This window comes from Sturnira hondurensis, unplaced genomic scaffold, assembly GCF_014824575.4.
Source record: "Sturnira hondurensis isolate 20B ecotype Veracruz unplaced genomic scaffold, ASM1482457v3 Scaffold0004136, whole genome shotgun sequence".
Taxonomy (NCBI): domain Eukaryota; kingdom Metazoa; phylum Chordata; class Mammalia; order Chiroptera; family Phyllostomidae; genus Sturnira; species Sturnira hondurensis.
The window spans coordinates 31,156,848-31,173,694 of record NW_028076767.1 but is presented as its reverse complement, the minus strand read 5'-3'; the positions used below and the strand labels follow the sequence as shown (position 1 = coordinate 31,173,694).

Genomic DNA, 16,847 nt, shown 5'->3' with positions numbered 1-16,847 from the left:
GTCAGTAGAAGAAAATTCTGGAGCCCCAAGCAGTTACTCTTAGAAGAACCCACACATGGGCTTACTCAGACTCCCTCCCTCTGAGCTCCAACACTGGGGTAGTTGCTCGGAAGGCACCAGTGGCATACAGAGTGAAACTTAAGTGTCTAGGATCAAGGCAAGAGCTGGGGGGAAGCTTTCTCCCAGACAGAAAGGTAGGCAGAAGCCATTACCCTCTTCTGAACCCTCCCCCACAAAGCCATAGAGCCAGCAGGTGGGTGCCATATCTGGGACTCCATCAACCTGGCTAACTAACACTGTTTGCCACACTCTGGAGATCCCCAGAGACCATTCCACCCAACAGAAGGGCCCACCCAAGCTGCTTTTCCATATGAATGGTTAGTCTTGGCTCATGCTTCACAACTTCCTAAATCCTCTCAAACAAGCAACAGCTGGCCTCAGTGATCCCTCAGCCCCTGTAACTCTTACAAAGTAGCCCTGGGCCTGGCACTAGCAGTAACCAGCCTAGATTCACAGGTTGGTTTCACTTGTGAACCTCCAAGCCCAGCACAAGTAGCAGCCATCTCAGATTTATAGCTTTATAGCTCAGGCAGGGTGGCCCAGGACAAAACAGAGGTTGGGGCAGACCTTGTCCTGTACCACCTGGGAAACCCCACAGCCAGCGCCAGTGTACCCACTAGACAGCTACAGACCATGTTGGGGCACCACCACCCTACCCCTGTACAGCTGATCCTCCATGGAGTGGGGAGGTTGATGGTCAGTGGTAACAGCCAGTCCTTGCAGCAGACTGGCCTGGATAAATCACTCCCACTGACTTGCCACCAGCATTCAAGGCTTAACTAAAAGAGGAGGGAGTACTCAGCCCACAGGAAGGTCGCACCTCAAGTACCCAGCTTGGATGATAGGGAGGCTGTGCCACCAGACCCTACAGGACACCTACTATATTAGGTCACACTGCTAAGACAGGGAGTCATAGCAGCTCTGTCTAATACATAGAAACAAACACAGGGAGGCTGCCAAAACGAGGAGGCAAAGAAACATGGCCCAAATAAAAGAACATATCAAAACTCCAGAAAAAGAGCTAAGCAAATGAAGATAAACAGTCTATAGTGTACAAAGTTCAAAACACTGGTTATAAGGATGCTCAAGGAACTTAGAGAAGACCTCAACAGCATAAAAAGAATCCAGTCGGAAATGAAAGATATGCTAATTCAATAAAGAATGACTTACAGGGAAATGACAATAGAATGAATGAAGCTCAGAATCACATCAATGATTTGGAATATAAAGAAGCAAAAAAACAACCAGCCAGAACAACAAGAAGAAAAAGAATCCAAAAAATGAGATTAGTGTAAGCAGCCTCTGGAACAATTGCAAGTGTTCCAACATTCACATCATAGAGGTGCCAGAAGGAGAAGAAAAAAACAGCAAGAAATTGGAAATCTATTTGAAAAAAATAATGAAAGAAAACTTCTCCAATTTGGTGAAGAAAATAGATAGGCAAATCCAGGAAGCACAGCGATTCTCAAAAAGAGGCATGCAAAAGGCCCTCTCCAAGAGACAGCATAATGAAAATGCTAAAGTTTAAAGGTAAAGAGAGACTCTTAGCCCTGGCTGGTGTAGCTCAGTGGATTGAGCATGGGCTATGGACCAAAGGGATTGCCAGTTCAATTCCCAGCCAGGGCACATGGCTGGGTTTTGGGCCAGGCCCCCAGTGGGGGGCCATGAAAGAGGCAACCACACATTGATATTTCTCTCCCTCTCTCCCTCCCTCCCTTCCTCTCTCTCTAAAAATAAATAAATAAATAAAATCTTTTTTAAAGAGAGAGACCCTTAAAAGCAGTGAGAAAAAAGCAGTTAGTTATCTACAGGGGAGTTCCCATAAGATTGTCAGCTGATTTCACAAAAGAAACTTTTCAGCTTTTGGCTGAGTGGCCTGGAAAGCAGGAGAGACTTTGACTGGAACTTGGTACAAAGAACTCTTGCCAGTGGAAGGTGCCGCTTGACTTTGGATTAGTTGGAGATCCTGCCTAGACAGGCGACACAGCCCACAGTGCCAGCGACCTGAAAAACGGATGTGTGCTCTTTTCCTGATTTACGCCTTCCATGGAACACGGCAGAGCATCGAATGAGGAGTCCTCTCTGCATTTCACCACAACGGTCACAGCAGCTATGTCAGGAGTTAGAGTGCTAACAGCAAGCCTCCTACGTACATGCAGAATAGAATTTGGGTTGCAGAGATTCCATCTGCCTTTTACAACAGAGGCACCTAAGGATGATATTATAAAGATGGAGGCCTGAATTCTGATTCCAGCTTTGCCACATGTAGCCACCTGACCTTAACCTCTTAGAGCTTTAAGATCTTTGCTTAGAGTGACTTCCACCAAGATGGAGGCATAGGTGGAAACACTGTGCCTTCTCCCACAACCAAGTTTGAATACAACAAAGGTTTAGAGAATAAAGACACAGCCAAAGAACAGAAAATTGAATTATATGGAAGTCCGACAACAACGAACCGTTCAACTGGGACGGTAAGAGAAGTGGAGCCAGCAGTGGAGCAGGGTCAGGCAGGAAAGATCCCCAGACCTAGGCGCGCAAGTAGCCCAGACCCAATCAGGGTGTGGGGCAGACTGATCCTGGTCGCACATTCACGCACAGTGATACGGACCACTCAGGCCCCAGGGGGCAAACCCAGTGGTGGAGGGCTGGCGGCGGTGGCACACTAGTGTGCATTGGGCTGAAACACGCCGGCCCTGGTGATGGTAGCAGCTGCCACACCTGTGGGGGCCACAGCGGGAGGCAGCAGCCGGAAGGCCATTGCTCCTCTTTGACCCCGCCCCCACATACAGCATCACAACCCAGCGATTTAGTTGCCCTGCTCTGGTGAGTACCTAGGGCTCCGATCCTGCTACGTAACATGCACAAACAGCCCTAAAGATGGCGCAAGAAGTCCCAGAGCCAATAACTCTAAGCGACCAAGAGATTGCCAGCCTCTCAGATGCACAGTTCAAAATACTGGTCATCAGGATGCTCACAGAACTGGTTGATTTTAGTCACAGATTAGAGTATCATATGAAGGCTAAACTAATTGAAATGAAGGGAGATGCAAGGAAACCAATAGTGATGGAAAGGAAACTGGGGCTCAAATCAATGGAATGGACCAGAAAGAAGAATGAAACATCCAACCAGAAAGGAATGAAGAAATGAGAATTCAAAAAAATGAAAAGATGCTTAGGAACCTCCAGGACATCTTTAAACGTTCCAACATCCAGATTATAGGGGTACCAGAAGGGGGAAAGAAACAGCCACGAGTGGAAAACTTATTTGAACAAATAATAAAGGAGAACTTCCCCAGTCTGGCAAAGGAAATAGACTTCCAGGAAATCCAGGAAGCTCAGAGAGTCCCAAAGAAGTTGGACCCAAGGAGGAACACACCAAGGCACATCATAATTACATTAGCCAAGACCAAAATGAAGGAGAGAATCCTAGAAGCAGCAAGAGATAAGGGGACAGTCACCTACAAAGGAGTACCCATCAGACTGTCAGCGGATTTCTCAAAAGAGACCTTACAGGCAAGAAGGGGCTGGAAAGAAGTATTCCAAGTCATGAAATCCAAAGACCTACAGCCAAGATTGCTTTATCCAGCAAAACTTTCATTTAGAATGGAAGGACAGATAAAGTGCTTCTCAGATAAGGTCAAGTTCAAGGAGTTCATCATCACCAAGCCCTTATTATATGAAATGCTAAAGGGACTTATATAAGAAAAAGAAGATGAAAAATATGAACAGTGAAAGGACAGCAAACTCACAGTTATTAACAACCACACCTAAAACAAAAGCAAACCAAGAGGACAGCTAGATCAGGAGTGGAACCATAGAAATGAAGAACACATGGAGGGTTAGCAACAGGGGAGTGGGAGGAGGAGAAGGGGGGAGAAGGTACAGAAAATAGCATAGACAGTAGGTAGAAAATAGATAGGGGGGAGGGCAAGAATAGTGGGGGAAATATAGAATCTAAAGAACTTGAGACAGGTGGTTATAAACTAAGGGGGGAGAATGGTTGGGGAGGGAGTGTGGGGGTGGATGGGAATGAAGGGGAGGAATAGAACAACTGTAATAGTATAATCAATAAAATATATTTTTAAAAATTTTTTTAAAAAAAGAAACTTTGCAGGCTGGAAGAATCCAGCAAGAAATATTCGAAGTCATAAAAAGCAGGGACCTACAGCCAAGATTGTTCTCCTCAGCAAAGCTATCATGTAGAATCAAAGGGCAAATAAAAAGCTTCCCAGACAAGATAAAACTAAAGGAATTCATCTTCATAAAACCATTACTATATGAAATGTTAACGGGGACTTACTTAGAAAAAAGAAGATCAAAACTATGAACAATAAAATGGCAACAAATACATAACTATGGACAACTGAATCTAAAAAACAAACTAAGCAAACAAGAAGAACAAAGACAGAATCACAGATACAGAGAGCATATTGATGGTAGCCAGATGGAAGGGGGTTGTGGGAGAATGGGTGAAGAGGTGAGGGGATTAAGAAGTACAAATAGGTAGTTATAGAATATCCACGGGGATGTAAAGTACAGTACAGGAAATGGAGTAGGCTAAGAACCAATGCATGACCCATGGACATGAACAATGGTGGGAGGATTGCCTGAGGGGATGGGGGCTGCTGGATGGATGGGGGCAAAGGGGAAAAAATGGAACAACTGTACTAGCATAATTAATAAATTATAATTTTTTTCAAAACAGTGCAAATAATGAAACTGACCAGCAGTTTTTTTCCTGTGCCCAGACTGGTGGGAAATCACCTAGTAAGAGACGTAGGTGGACTTTGAACTCAGGTCTAGAGCTGCTTGTTAGACCAGGTTCTCACCCAGTGTTCGTCACTAAGGACCTGAGTGTCCTGCTTTGTAAGATGAGGATGATGACATGCACCTTCAGCATTCCTAGAGGATAAAAAGTAATACATGAAAATGTGTTTAACAGTGTCACACGCTCATCATGGGTGGTGATGGTCACAATCGTGTTCATTGCTTATTGTGCTCCTTTTACAGCCCAGCCCTCTCCCCCCATGGTGTCAGCCCCCACGCAGAGGGCCACACCTGGGCAGACAGTGAGCTTCACCTGCGAGTCCCACGGCTTCTCCCCCAGGAGCATCGTCCTGAGATGGTTCAAAGATGGGAATGAGCTCCCAGCCTCCCAGACCACCATGAACCCAGAGGGACACAGCCCTTCCTACAGCATCAACAGCACAGCCTCAGTGCGGCTGGCCCGGGGGGATGTCCGCTCCCAGCTCATCTGCCAGGTGGAACATGTCACCCTGAAGGGGGGCCCTCCTCTTCGTGGGACTGTCAGCCTGTCTGAGATCATCCGAGGTAGATGCCCTCACACCCAGCCCGGGCCCACACCTGGCTCCTACCCTCCAAGCCTGTGCCTCCCCCTGCCATTTGCTCTGACTTAATTTCCCTAGAATCTAATTCCTGACAGTCCTTCCCATCACCAACACCTGAATGAGCCTATCACTCACCACTGTTTAATGGCAGTGACAGGTGAACACCAACCACTGTACTTGGTAGTTTCATCTATCTTACCAAGAGCAACTCCAATAACTGGGCACCTACTATAAACCAAGCCACTATGCGCTTGGTGATTTCATTTATTTTGCTACAGTGATTATGTTCCAACTGCATGCTGTGCTATGCTTGTAGACTTCAATTATATTACCCTAATAGGAACTACCAGTTCTTGAGCACCTACTATGTGCAGAGTACTGAGCTTAGTGATTTCATTAACATGCAAAATGAGCCCTGAGTTTTAAGCACCTGCTTAGGTAATTCAGGAGAGTGCTGCTTACTTAGCACTGTCCTGAATTACCCACTTGCTGTGGTGGGGGAGCTAAGTTACAGAGCCTTCCTCTGTGATCTGTGTGTCCACAAGGTCAGAGCTTCTGCCCTGTGCTGTTTCAGTTTCGCCGACTTTGGAGGTTTCCCAACACACTGTGTCAGAGAACCATGTGAATGTGGTCTGCCAAGTGAAGAACTTCTACCCCCAGCACCTACAGCTGACCTGGTTGGAGAATGGAAAAATGTCCCAAACAGAAACAACCATGACCCTCAGAGAGAACCAGGATGGGACCTTTAACAGGACAAGCTGGCTCCTGGTGAATTTACCTGCCCACAGGGAGGACATGGTGCTCACCTGTCTGGTGCAGCATGATGGGCAGCCGGCCGTCAGCAGGAACCTCACCCTGGAGGCCTCTGCTCACCAGAGGGGCCAGAACAAAGGTAAAGTCTGGGAAAAGGACTCCACCTGAACTGACCCCACTCTATTCAAATTTTATCTTCAATTTTAATGTTACAAGTAGTAATCTGTGCCAATTATAGAATAACTGAAAAGTCTAATGATAGAAAGTAGAATTTTAAAGTGAGCTTCCCTCCCCCAAACCTTACACTCTGTATCACCACTGGTAAGAGTTTGATATATATCTTTATAGATCTTTTGACATCATTATACATTATAGAAAGGGGGGGGGGAGGGAGACCATCCTGCTCACAGTGTCCTAACTCTTCCTTCTTCACCTAACAGTTACTGTGTTCACCAACCACACCAGCCCCTCCCTCCTCCTTTTCCTTTCTAACCTCCTCCTGCAACCAAACCCAGGTTCAACTGCCTGCCACAATGAAAGCCAAAATCATGAGACAGGTGCTGGTGGGAAGGAAAGAGTTTTATTCAAGTGCCAGGCACCTGAGGAGATGGGAGAACCCTCATTCCAAAGCCCATCTTAATCTCTTTATGGAGGCAGGTGCTTTTTATAAGAAGGAAGAGAGGAAACAGAACAAAGAGAGCAAGGCAAGGGTTGCAAACGTCTCTTTGTGCAGACCAGCACAGAGAACTGTATTTTGATAAGAACCTTGAAACTGCTCGAGCAATGGTCTAGCGTGGATCATCCTGGTTTCATGGTTGAAGGTCAGCAAATCGTCCAGCACTGGAGGACCTGAAGGTCGAAGTCCGTATTTTTTGAAGGTATTTCCTAAGGTTCTGATACAAAGATGCTGTCTTATTACAAGCTAGTGTCCCTGACAACTTTTTAGGGGGCTGGAGAAGGGCAGGAGTGGGGTATGCATCAGGCTTGGGCGGCTTTGGCTGCTTGAGTTGGCCACCCGTTTTTTGATAGCTGGGCCAGGGTCTTGAGGTCAGGCTACTTCTTACATTCACACAGGAACTGAAACTGCTGATTCTAGTGAGGTATACTTAGGAAAGAGCTTTTAACATGTAAACTCTAAATTCAAGAGTAAAATTCAGGTAAAAGTAACAAGCTGGGTTTAACATTTAGTTAGATTAATATGGGTGGCTTTATATAAGTATAGCATATTCATTCCCCGTTATACACTCCTTCCTGGTCTCTGTTCATTCCATCCTAGGCTTTTCCATCTGCACCACTCAGGTCACCCCAGAAAGTGCCTGAACCTACTGTTCTGTGAAAGCCCAGAAGGGGAGCCCTGAGAATTTGGAGTTTGAGTCTGAACAGGGCCATTAAGTAACTGTGCATGGTCACAACACAGACCTTCTTTTCCCCAGATATGTTAAAGTAGACCAGCAAAAGCCTTGCCCAGGTTGCTCAGTTGGTTACAGCATTGTCCCAATACACCAAGGTTGCAGGTTTGATCCCCACTGAGGGCATATACAAGAATCAACCCATGAGTGCATAAATAAGTGGAACAACAAATTGATCTCTATCTATTGATCTATTTATCTATATATCTCTATCTCAACAAAAAATAAATTTAAAAAATAGACCAGCAATCATCACACCTGTCTGCCTACAGATTTGCTCAGACACTCCCTCATCACACTGCTGATGTCTGCAGGGTTGGTGGTGCTATCCCATCTCATTCCTGGTATAAAAATATGCCGTTCCTTTTTTTCCTCCATCAGTCTTTTTTTTAAATATATTTTATTGATTATACCATTACAGTTGTTCTATTCCCCCCCTTCATTCCCATCCACCCCCACACTCCCTCCCCCACCATTCTCCCCCCACTTAGTTTATAACCACCTGTCTCAAGTTCTTTAGATTCTATATTTCCCCCACTATTCTTGCCCTCCCCCCTATCTATTTTCTACCTACTGTCTATGCTATTTTCTGTGCCTTCTCCCCCCTTCTCCTCCTCCCACTCCCCTGTTGCTAACCCTCCATGTGGTCTTCACTTCTATGGTTCTGCTCCTGATCTAGCTGTCCTCTTAGTTTGCTTTTGTTTTAGGTGTGGTTGTTAATAACTGTGAGTTTGCTGTCCTTTCACTGTTCATATTTTTCATCTTCTTTTTCTTATATAAGTCCCTTTAGCATTTCATATAATAAGGGCTTGGTGATGATGAACTCCTTGAACTTGACCTTATCTGAGAAGCACTTTATCTGTCCTTCCATTCTAAATGAAAGCTTTGCTGGATAAAGCAATCTTGGCTGTAGGTCTTTGGATTTCATGACTTGGAATACTTCTTTCCAGCCCCTTCTTGCCTGTAAGGTCTCTTTTGAGAAATCAGCTGACAGTCTGATGGGAACTCCTTTGTAGGTGACTGTCCCCTTATCTCTTGCTGCTTCTAGGATTCTCTCCTTCATTTTCATCTTGGCTAATGTAATTATGATGTGCCTTGGTGTGTTCCTTCTTGGGTCCAACTTCTTTGGGACTCTCTGAGCTTCCTGGATTTCCTGGAAGTCTATTTCCTTTGCCAGACTGGGGAAGTTCTCCTTTATTATTTGTTCAAATAAGTTTTCCACTCGTGGCTGTTTCTCTTCCCCTTCTGGTACCCCTATAATCTGGATGTTGGAACGTTTAAAGATGTCCTGGAGGTTCCTAAGCCTCTCCTCATTTTTTTGAATTCTTGTTTCTTCATTCTTTTCTGGTTGGATGTTTCGTTCTTCCTTCTGGTCCATTCCATTGATTTGAGTCCCAGTTTCCTTTCCATCACTATTGGTTTCCTGTGCATCTCCCTTCATTTCAATTAGTTTAGCCTTCATATGTTCCTCTAATTTGTGACTAAAATCAACCAGTTCTGTGAGCATCCTGATGACCAGTATTCTGAACTGTGCATCTGAGAGGCTGGCAATCTCTTGGTCACTTAGAGTTATGGGCTTTGGGACTTTGAGTTCTTCTTGAGCCATCTTTTGGCCCTCTTTGTGCCTGTTAAGTATCAGGATCGGAGCCCTAGGTGTTCACCAAAGCAGGGCAACTCAGTTGCTGGGTTGTCATGCTGTATGTGGGGGTGGGGTCAAAGAGGAGCACTGGTGGTCCTGTCTGCGCCTCCCACCGCTGCCACCACAGGTGCCGCAGCTGCCACCGTCACCGGGACCCGCGCGTTTCATCCCACTGCATGCGAGTGTGCCACCGCCATCAGCCCTCGCCTCCTGGGGCCTGCGTGGTCTGTCTCACTGTGCGCGAATGTGCGACCTTGGTCAGTCTGCCCCACACCCTGACTGGGTCTGGGCCACTTGGGGGCCTAGGTCAGGGGATCTGCCCTGCCCAACCCTGCTCTGCTGCTGAGTCTGCCCCTCTTACCATCCCGGTCGAAGGGTTAATTGTAGTCGGACTTCCATATAATTCAATTTTCTGTTCTTTGGCTACGTCTTTGTTCTCCAAACCTTTGTTGTATTCAAACTTGGCTGTGGGAGAAGGCACAGTGTTTCCACCTATGCCTCCATCTTGGCGGAAGTCCTCCTCCATCAGTCTTGATAGAAAATTTTCAATTCTATGGATCTTTAAAAGAATCCCCTTTTCATTTCTCTACTCTTTCTCTGTTTTCAATTCCATCAACTGTTTTTCTCTTTCCTTTATAATTTCTCCTATTTGGTTTGTGCTGATTTTGCTCCCTTCTTCCTCATTTCTTTAAATGGGAGCATAGATTATTAATTTTAGACTTTTTAAAATGCCACACCTGGGATGCATTGTGGGCTGGGGTGTGAGGATAGTGCCACCTATGATGCCTGAATGCCAAGTTTCTTCTCCCATCCCCAGGTCCCGAGTTAGTGTGCCTTTTCTTCCTTTTCTCAGAATCCTCCTCTGCTCAAACCTGGTGTTATCTCCGGGATCAGAGCAGTACTGAACAAGGAGAGCAAGAGAGATGAGTCTCTGCTGTCTTCCCTGAACCACCTTGGGTTTGCTTTTCTGTCTCCTTCTCCCGCAAGGTCAAACCAGACTGTTACTTCCAAGTGTTCTCATTGTGCCTGCCCTAGCACACCTGCTAAGCTCTAAGACTAGAAATGCTTTTTTGGGGTGGTCTGTGTTGGCAAGCTGGAGCAAAGTGCAAGATGCCTAAGTGACCCTCGTCACTAGTAATCCACAGCCTACCCAAGCATCTGAAGGCTCAGGCCACTGCAGTCATGGTTCATTGGGTATGAGAAAAGAATGCACATCTTTTTGGTCATGTTTATGATATTAGGGTGTTGTACATAATTTCTAGATGAATGAACCTCTCTTCTGTCAGTATAGCAAAAGCCACACATGGTAATGCAGATTTATGCTTGATGTTGGGTTTCGATAATGGGGAAAAGGTTCTGAGTTCTCAAAATGTTTTTCTTTTTGTCTTTAAGAACCCTAAATCATATACCTCCCATAGTTTTTCCCTATAACACTCAGTTGCCAAACAGCCCTTTTTCTTCTTTTTTCTTTTTTGCTTCCCATAGAAGTTGTGCACTTTAAATGATGCCCACCCCTTTAGTTTCATGTCTTTTTAAATGTCCTTACCTCTTTGTATTATGTTCCTATGACCTCTGTAACAAATCACCACACATTCAGTGCCTTAAAAGAACACATATTTATTGTCTGCAGCTCTAGAGGTCGCAGGTCTGCAGCAGGTTGGCAGGACCAGGCTCCCCCCGGGGGCTCTAGGGGAGAATCCGGGTACTTGCCTTTTGTAGCCCTAGAGGCTGCCCACATCCTCGGCTGACGCCCCACAGCACTCTGAGCTCTGCCCCTGTCATCACGTCACCTCTCCTTCTCTGGCTCATCCGCCCCCCACCCCTTTCACTTAGTAGGATCCCTGTGAGTACATTGGCTCCACTTGGAAAATCCTGGATCATGTCCCCATTTCACTTCTTAATGACTACAACTAGATCCTTTTGCCAGGAAATGTAACATATGCACAGATTATGGGGATCCTGTGCCGACCTCTTTGTGCAGACTTACTTTGAAGCCTTCTCCTATGGTCTGTGCTCTGATCTCCAGGACACTGTGCAGTATTTCAGAGTTAGGGAGGATTCGGTATTGTTGGTGGTGCATCCCCAGTAGCTCTCAGCCCCTCTGCTGTCTTGCCCTGTGTCTTGCATCTGAGTGGGGGATGGAAAGGTACCACATGGAAGATTGTGCTGTGGGATTTGGTGATTTTTCTCTTTTGACTCAAAGGTATTTTGACTTTTTCTAGTTTTTCTATGACACACAGTTGCATGTGCAATTTACTTACTTTTTGTGTGTTTTTTCTTTGGTTTGGAGAGACCGTCTTTGGAGATAAGTAGCTGTGCTGCTGTCTCTGTCCCCAGCTGCTCAGAGGGTACTGAAGGCTGTTGGGTGCTCTGGCCCACAGGCCCCAGTCTCAGGGTCCCTTATTTCCCAACATTGCCTCATTTAAATAGAGAATTTAACTTCTCTGCCCCTTTGCTATACCTAAAATTATGCCCTTGACCCAAATCTCAGCTTTTTCTGCCCTCTGACTCTAGAAGATAAGAATCTGAAATACTACTAAGAAGTCTTCTGGCTCACACTTTTCATCGTCTTTCTCCAAAGGAGTAATGCCCCAACAATAATCATCCAATCCCATAGTCCTTATGATTACCATTTCCCAACTCACTTCCAAATATCTGATGCTCAGGTAATCTCTTCCTCTGGTTACTCCATCCCAGTTCACCATTGGTGAGAATTTTAACAGTTGCAACAACAGGGCCTGCTGGGCCACCCCTGCTTCACCTCCCACCAGTGCTGGGTCCTCTTGACCAGCCATCTGATGAGTGATGCAGTTTCCAAATTGCATTTTAGAGTTTGCTCTCCAGAATACTCACAGTTGACTCCCACAGGTCATTCGTCTTGGAAGCAGACTCTAAATGGACATAGGAGTGTGGGAAGCTCACTGTTGGTGGTTGTCAGGGTCCACATGCCTGGGGGAGTGAGGGAGCAGCAGAGGGGGCTGCTGGACTGCAGTGCAGGCTCCAGACTTGGCCGCTCCACAGAGACCTGGACAGGAGAACAGTCTCTGAGTGTTGTTTAAATGGAGACGAGGAGGCTGAACCTTTATACTCCCCGTCCAGCCAGCCCTCTCACCCTCTCCCCCCTCTAGGGGGTGTGCAAACTTGACAGTGAAGCTCCCTTCCCCTGAGGGAAAGTCCCCAAGAGCCTCTCAGCTGAGAATTGCCTTTCTCCACCTTCCCACGGGAAATATGTGAATTCCTCAGTCCTACATTGAGGATTTTTTAATTATATTAAACTGTTTAATATCTCTATTTTTATTTAAATAAAACCAGCTCACTGTAAATCTGCAAAGAATCTAAGATTGTGCTTTCCCATCTGACTTGCTGTGTCCAACAGAAAGGTTTCAGCTGACACTGACGATGGAGTCAAGGCTGGCTGAATGGTGTTTCAGCTCCTCCCAAACCTGTGAAATTTCCCTGAGTCACGGAGTGTTGCCAGCCAGCAGGTCTCATGAGATCAGGCCTGTGAGTCCTCCCTCTGCTCCCGAGGACATGGGTCACCCAGCCCTGCCCAGGGTGCCCGAGAGCAGCACAGCAGCGCTCTCACTGTGAAATCTGTCCTGACTCCACTCACGTGATCTGTTCACATTTGTTCCTGAAACTCGGAGAGTTTGGACCTGTCTCCATTCAAAAGACAAGGTTTTAGGGTCATTGTATGGACAACAGTGATGGATTTTCCTACATTTGAATCTGACTAATCTGTGCTCTCCCCAACTCTTTGAGCCTCAGTTTCCTCTTTGGAATGAGTAGAATATTAACTGCCCCATAAGGGTGTGAGGACCAAGTCAGTTAATCAGGTACTTCACTTACATGTCACTGAGCACACATTCCCTCCACTCCTTCCCTCAAAGAAGACAATCCAGGTAAGCTAAGAAAGGGTTGATTGATGATGAGGAACTTCTTTACCCCAATTTCTGCCTCGAGCCTGAGGCCAGAGAAGGACTCAAGAGATTCAGAACATTTTGATGGGCACAGGTAGCATCAGATAGAGTAAGTGGAGGCCCCTGGCAATGGTCTCCTCTAAAGGCTCCTCCTGTTTCTCTGTTTTCAGGCCCAGGACTATCTACTGACATCCTCGTAGGGCTCCTCCTAGGCTTCAAGGTGCTGCTGGTGGTTGGTGTCTCTGCCCTCTATGTCCACAGGAAGTGGAGAGCCTGACTTAAGTTGTTAGGTAAGGAGAGAAGGCCAAGGTCTGTCCCAGAAGGGACAAGGTCAGCAGGAGGGGCCAGTCCACAAGTCACACATGGTCAGGGCTTACGTGATATTAAGAGAAGGTGACATAACTGTCACTACTCCATCAATACCCTCCAAAGTCTCAGGAATCACTCTAAGGGGTTTCCAATTCATGGTAAATGTGTGGGGTTTTGTAGACTTGGTCTGTACAAGGGTTTTCAAAGGGTGTCCACACACCCTTCTGTGCAGGAAGTGGGTAGAGGGAGATGCACGTGGGGCAGCTATGAGGGTGGATCTCTCAGAGATCATTTCTAGATTTTTTTGATCACTGAGGTTCCTTAAGGCAAAAGAACCTACATTTTAGAGTAATGTTCAGAAGTCCTAGATCACCTGCTCAGAGGGTTGTTCCTAGCCTAACCCTATGGGTGACAGAGTGGAAGGGATGGGGACAAGGGTGCAGGACCTGGGGAAGAAGGCTGAGGGAGCAGAGACTTCCCATCCTCTCATAACAGACATCCCAGGAGAAAGACAGCCTAAGACATTTCTTAAATAATGAGCAGATATTTATGAGTGGATGTGTTTCCCACAAGTCCTTCCATCCTCCCCTTCCACTTGATTCCCTCAATCTCTGCCACCTCCCTCCTTCTGTGAGGGGCCCAGCCTAAGAGTAAAAGTTGATGAGAAGTTTCTGCTTCCACTCAACCCAGATCCGCTGCCCACAGGATCCTGCCGCTCCTTCTCACAGTCCTTGATGCCCCCAGAGCTGGATCTTGATACATGGTCCTCTCAGAAACAGGCACGCAGACTCCCAAATTGTCTGCTGCTCCATTTTCTCATACACATGGCTTAAACGTGGTAAGAAGGAAAAATGAGCTACTGGGAATGGAGAGCATGGGAGGGACTGTGACATTAATGCAATCAGACCTTTACCAATCACTGTCGACCAGGAGCCACAGGAAGAGAAAGTAATACTATGACCAAGTTGCACAATTGGATACAGCAAGCTAGTCACAGTAATATTGGCATTGGTTCAATGATGGATATGTCATTTAAAAAGATTTTGGTTGCTCTTTAAGGATAGTCTGAAACTGAGGAACAGGAACTTCAAGCCAGCTGAGATTTCTGAACTATTTCAACTGGAAGCTGTGTTCAGGGTGCAGGCATCGGGAGCGGGGCTGGTCCTGTTGAGCTGAACAAGGGATGAGGGGGTGGATCTTGAATCAGACACCAGAGATGCTCACTTTTCTTCCCTAGTTTTAGTAGACTTTCTCAGGCTATGTTATTTTCCTTAACGTATACCTTTAGGATTATTTCTAGAGATTTTAAAGTAATTTTTCACCAAAGGTAATCAATGACTATGACTTAAATGAATGATGAAATGAATTATTTCCTTTTATTTGGGGGGGGGTGATTAAGTTTTTTTCTTCTGTAAAATGACATTTCCTGCAACTGTCATACTATTTCAAATTTTTCTTTCTTGGAAAATTAACATATAGGATTATTTTTCAACAATGTGTTGACCTACAGTGTCCAAGTATAGAAACCTCTGGACCCGATGACCCATTAAGGACCACACCATCCTGTGATCCATCAGACATTGAGGGACAGTGTGTCCACAGTTCTTTAGAGAATCAAGCAGAGAGGTTCCCTCTGAGGTCTGGTAGGCAGAGACCTGGGTTCAGATACTGGAAAACACATACCAGCTATGTGACCTGGGCATCTCACTGACCCTCTCTGAGCCAATCCCCCCACCCTGGAAAAACAGGAATCATGCTGCCTCAAAGAACTGTGGGGGCTTAAGGGGAGAGCAATGTGTGAAAGCAGACAGGGCCTGGAAAAAGATTGTGTTTGATAAGATGCTTTTCTTCCTTTGCTTAGAACTCACACCATCTGCGGGTTTCCAGCCCTGTAAAGTGTTGACATTGAAAGGGTTCCAGTGGCCTGGCTGCCTGAAGGGGTTCTCAGACTTTTCTGGGAAAAATTTCTCTACTTGTAGCCTGGCATCTGGATCCAAGAATCTCTTTAAAGGCTGCAAGCGTGACATTTGCTTCAAAGTTGGGGACACACTTGCCAACATGAGGGGAAACTGAGGGAAATCTTAATGTAATTGAAACTAGGCTCTAACGCTGGAAGCAGACCTAATAATTTGGGGAGTTGTTTTTGTATTGTTTTTATTTGTTTCAGGAAATAACAGCAGGCCTCCTCACAGAGCCCCAGGGGCACAAGACTGAACCACATCAGACTGGTCCTAGAGGCATGGGCAGGTTCAGAAAGCAAACATACGAACTCCAACTAACCCTGCAGTGAGGCTTGAAGCTATATTTGCCCTGAGCCAGAAACTTTGAACACAGACCTGGTCCTCATAGCCAGCAGTCAGAAGTGATGGAGGCCTAGGAATTGGCACTTGGCCAGGCCCCTGTATCTCACCTGATGAGACCCTGCCCACTAGAAATTCCTTTATTCCTTCTCTCACTTTTCCCATTCCTTCCCTTTGACAACTTAGTTCCAAAATTGTGCAAGCAAGACTCACAAATTAGAATTAATTAATATGTGTATTTCCTCCTTACCATTATTTTAAAAATTTGCTTTAAGTCTACATTCCGGGATGTGGGAGGAGATTGATGTGAGCCCTCTCTCTTGTCTCCTGGTTTGCCAGTGGACAAATTATTCTTTTCTCTGTGAAACCCTATTGCCTCAGATTTTGACTTCTCTGTAAACGCTGGACATCAAACTGGTTGACGTATTGGCTAAAATGTAAAAAAATAAGTCTTTGTTCTTTTAAGCAAAACCTAATGGTACAAGATTGTGACTTTAGAGGCACCTGAACTCACCTTCACCCAGAGACTCACTGAATTTGTTACATGTGGGGAGAGAGACACCAGAGTCAGGAGGCCTTTCTCCCCTGCCTCAGTTCTTGTCCTGCCTGCAAGAGAGTAATTCAAGTGAGAAACAAATACCTATAGTGGAAGTGAGACAGCAATTTTATTTATGAAATATATGCAAGCACAAAGCTGCAAGCTGGCACCCAGCTAGTCTAAATGCCCTCCCATATAGAGGAAAGAAAGTTGTAAGTTTGTGCTATACACTTGAGCCAAGGCTACAAGTGGGTACTTAGCTAATCTATCTATGCCAACTGTTGGGGTTCAGGGTTCATACATGTTAGCTAGTTTCTAGGTTTCCCCTTATCCCTCCTTGGGAATAATGTACAGCTACAAAGGCTTTCCTTCTCAGTAAATGCTCTCTGTTTTACTTAGTGAATTTTTTACAGACGCTCCCTTTCCTGGCATAGAATCTCAAGAACTAGCCCTCCTTCCTGCACCATTCCTGCTTGTGACATCTGGGACATCCAGCAATATTAGTAAAATCATTACAGCCACTTACAGAAACCCTTTTTCTCAGCATGAGCTCAAGAACTCTCCCCTCCTCC

General features: G+C 45.8%; 1 protein-coding gene across 1 annotated transcript in view; it reads left to right on the top strand.

The window, feature by feature from the left end:
• The window catches only part of LOC118985604 (signal-regulatory protein beta-1-like), a 29,453-nt gene extending 16,048 nt beyond the window's left edge, over window positions 1-13,405 (top strand). The window contains exons 3-5 of the mRNA XM_037044291.1: window positions 5,070-5,390; window positions 5,982-6,299; window positions 13,299-13,405. Coding sequence (XP_036900186.1) covers window positions 5,070-5,390; window positions 5,982-6,299; window positions 13,299-13,405 — 746 coding nt within the window. The remainder of the gene's footprint in view (window positions 1-5,069; window positions 5,391-5,981; window positions 6,300-13,298) is intronic.
• The last annotated feature ends 3,442 nt before the right edge of the window (window positions 13,406-16,847 follow it).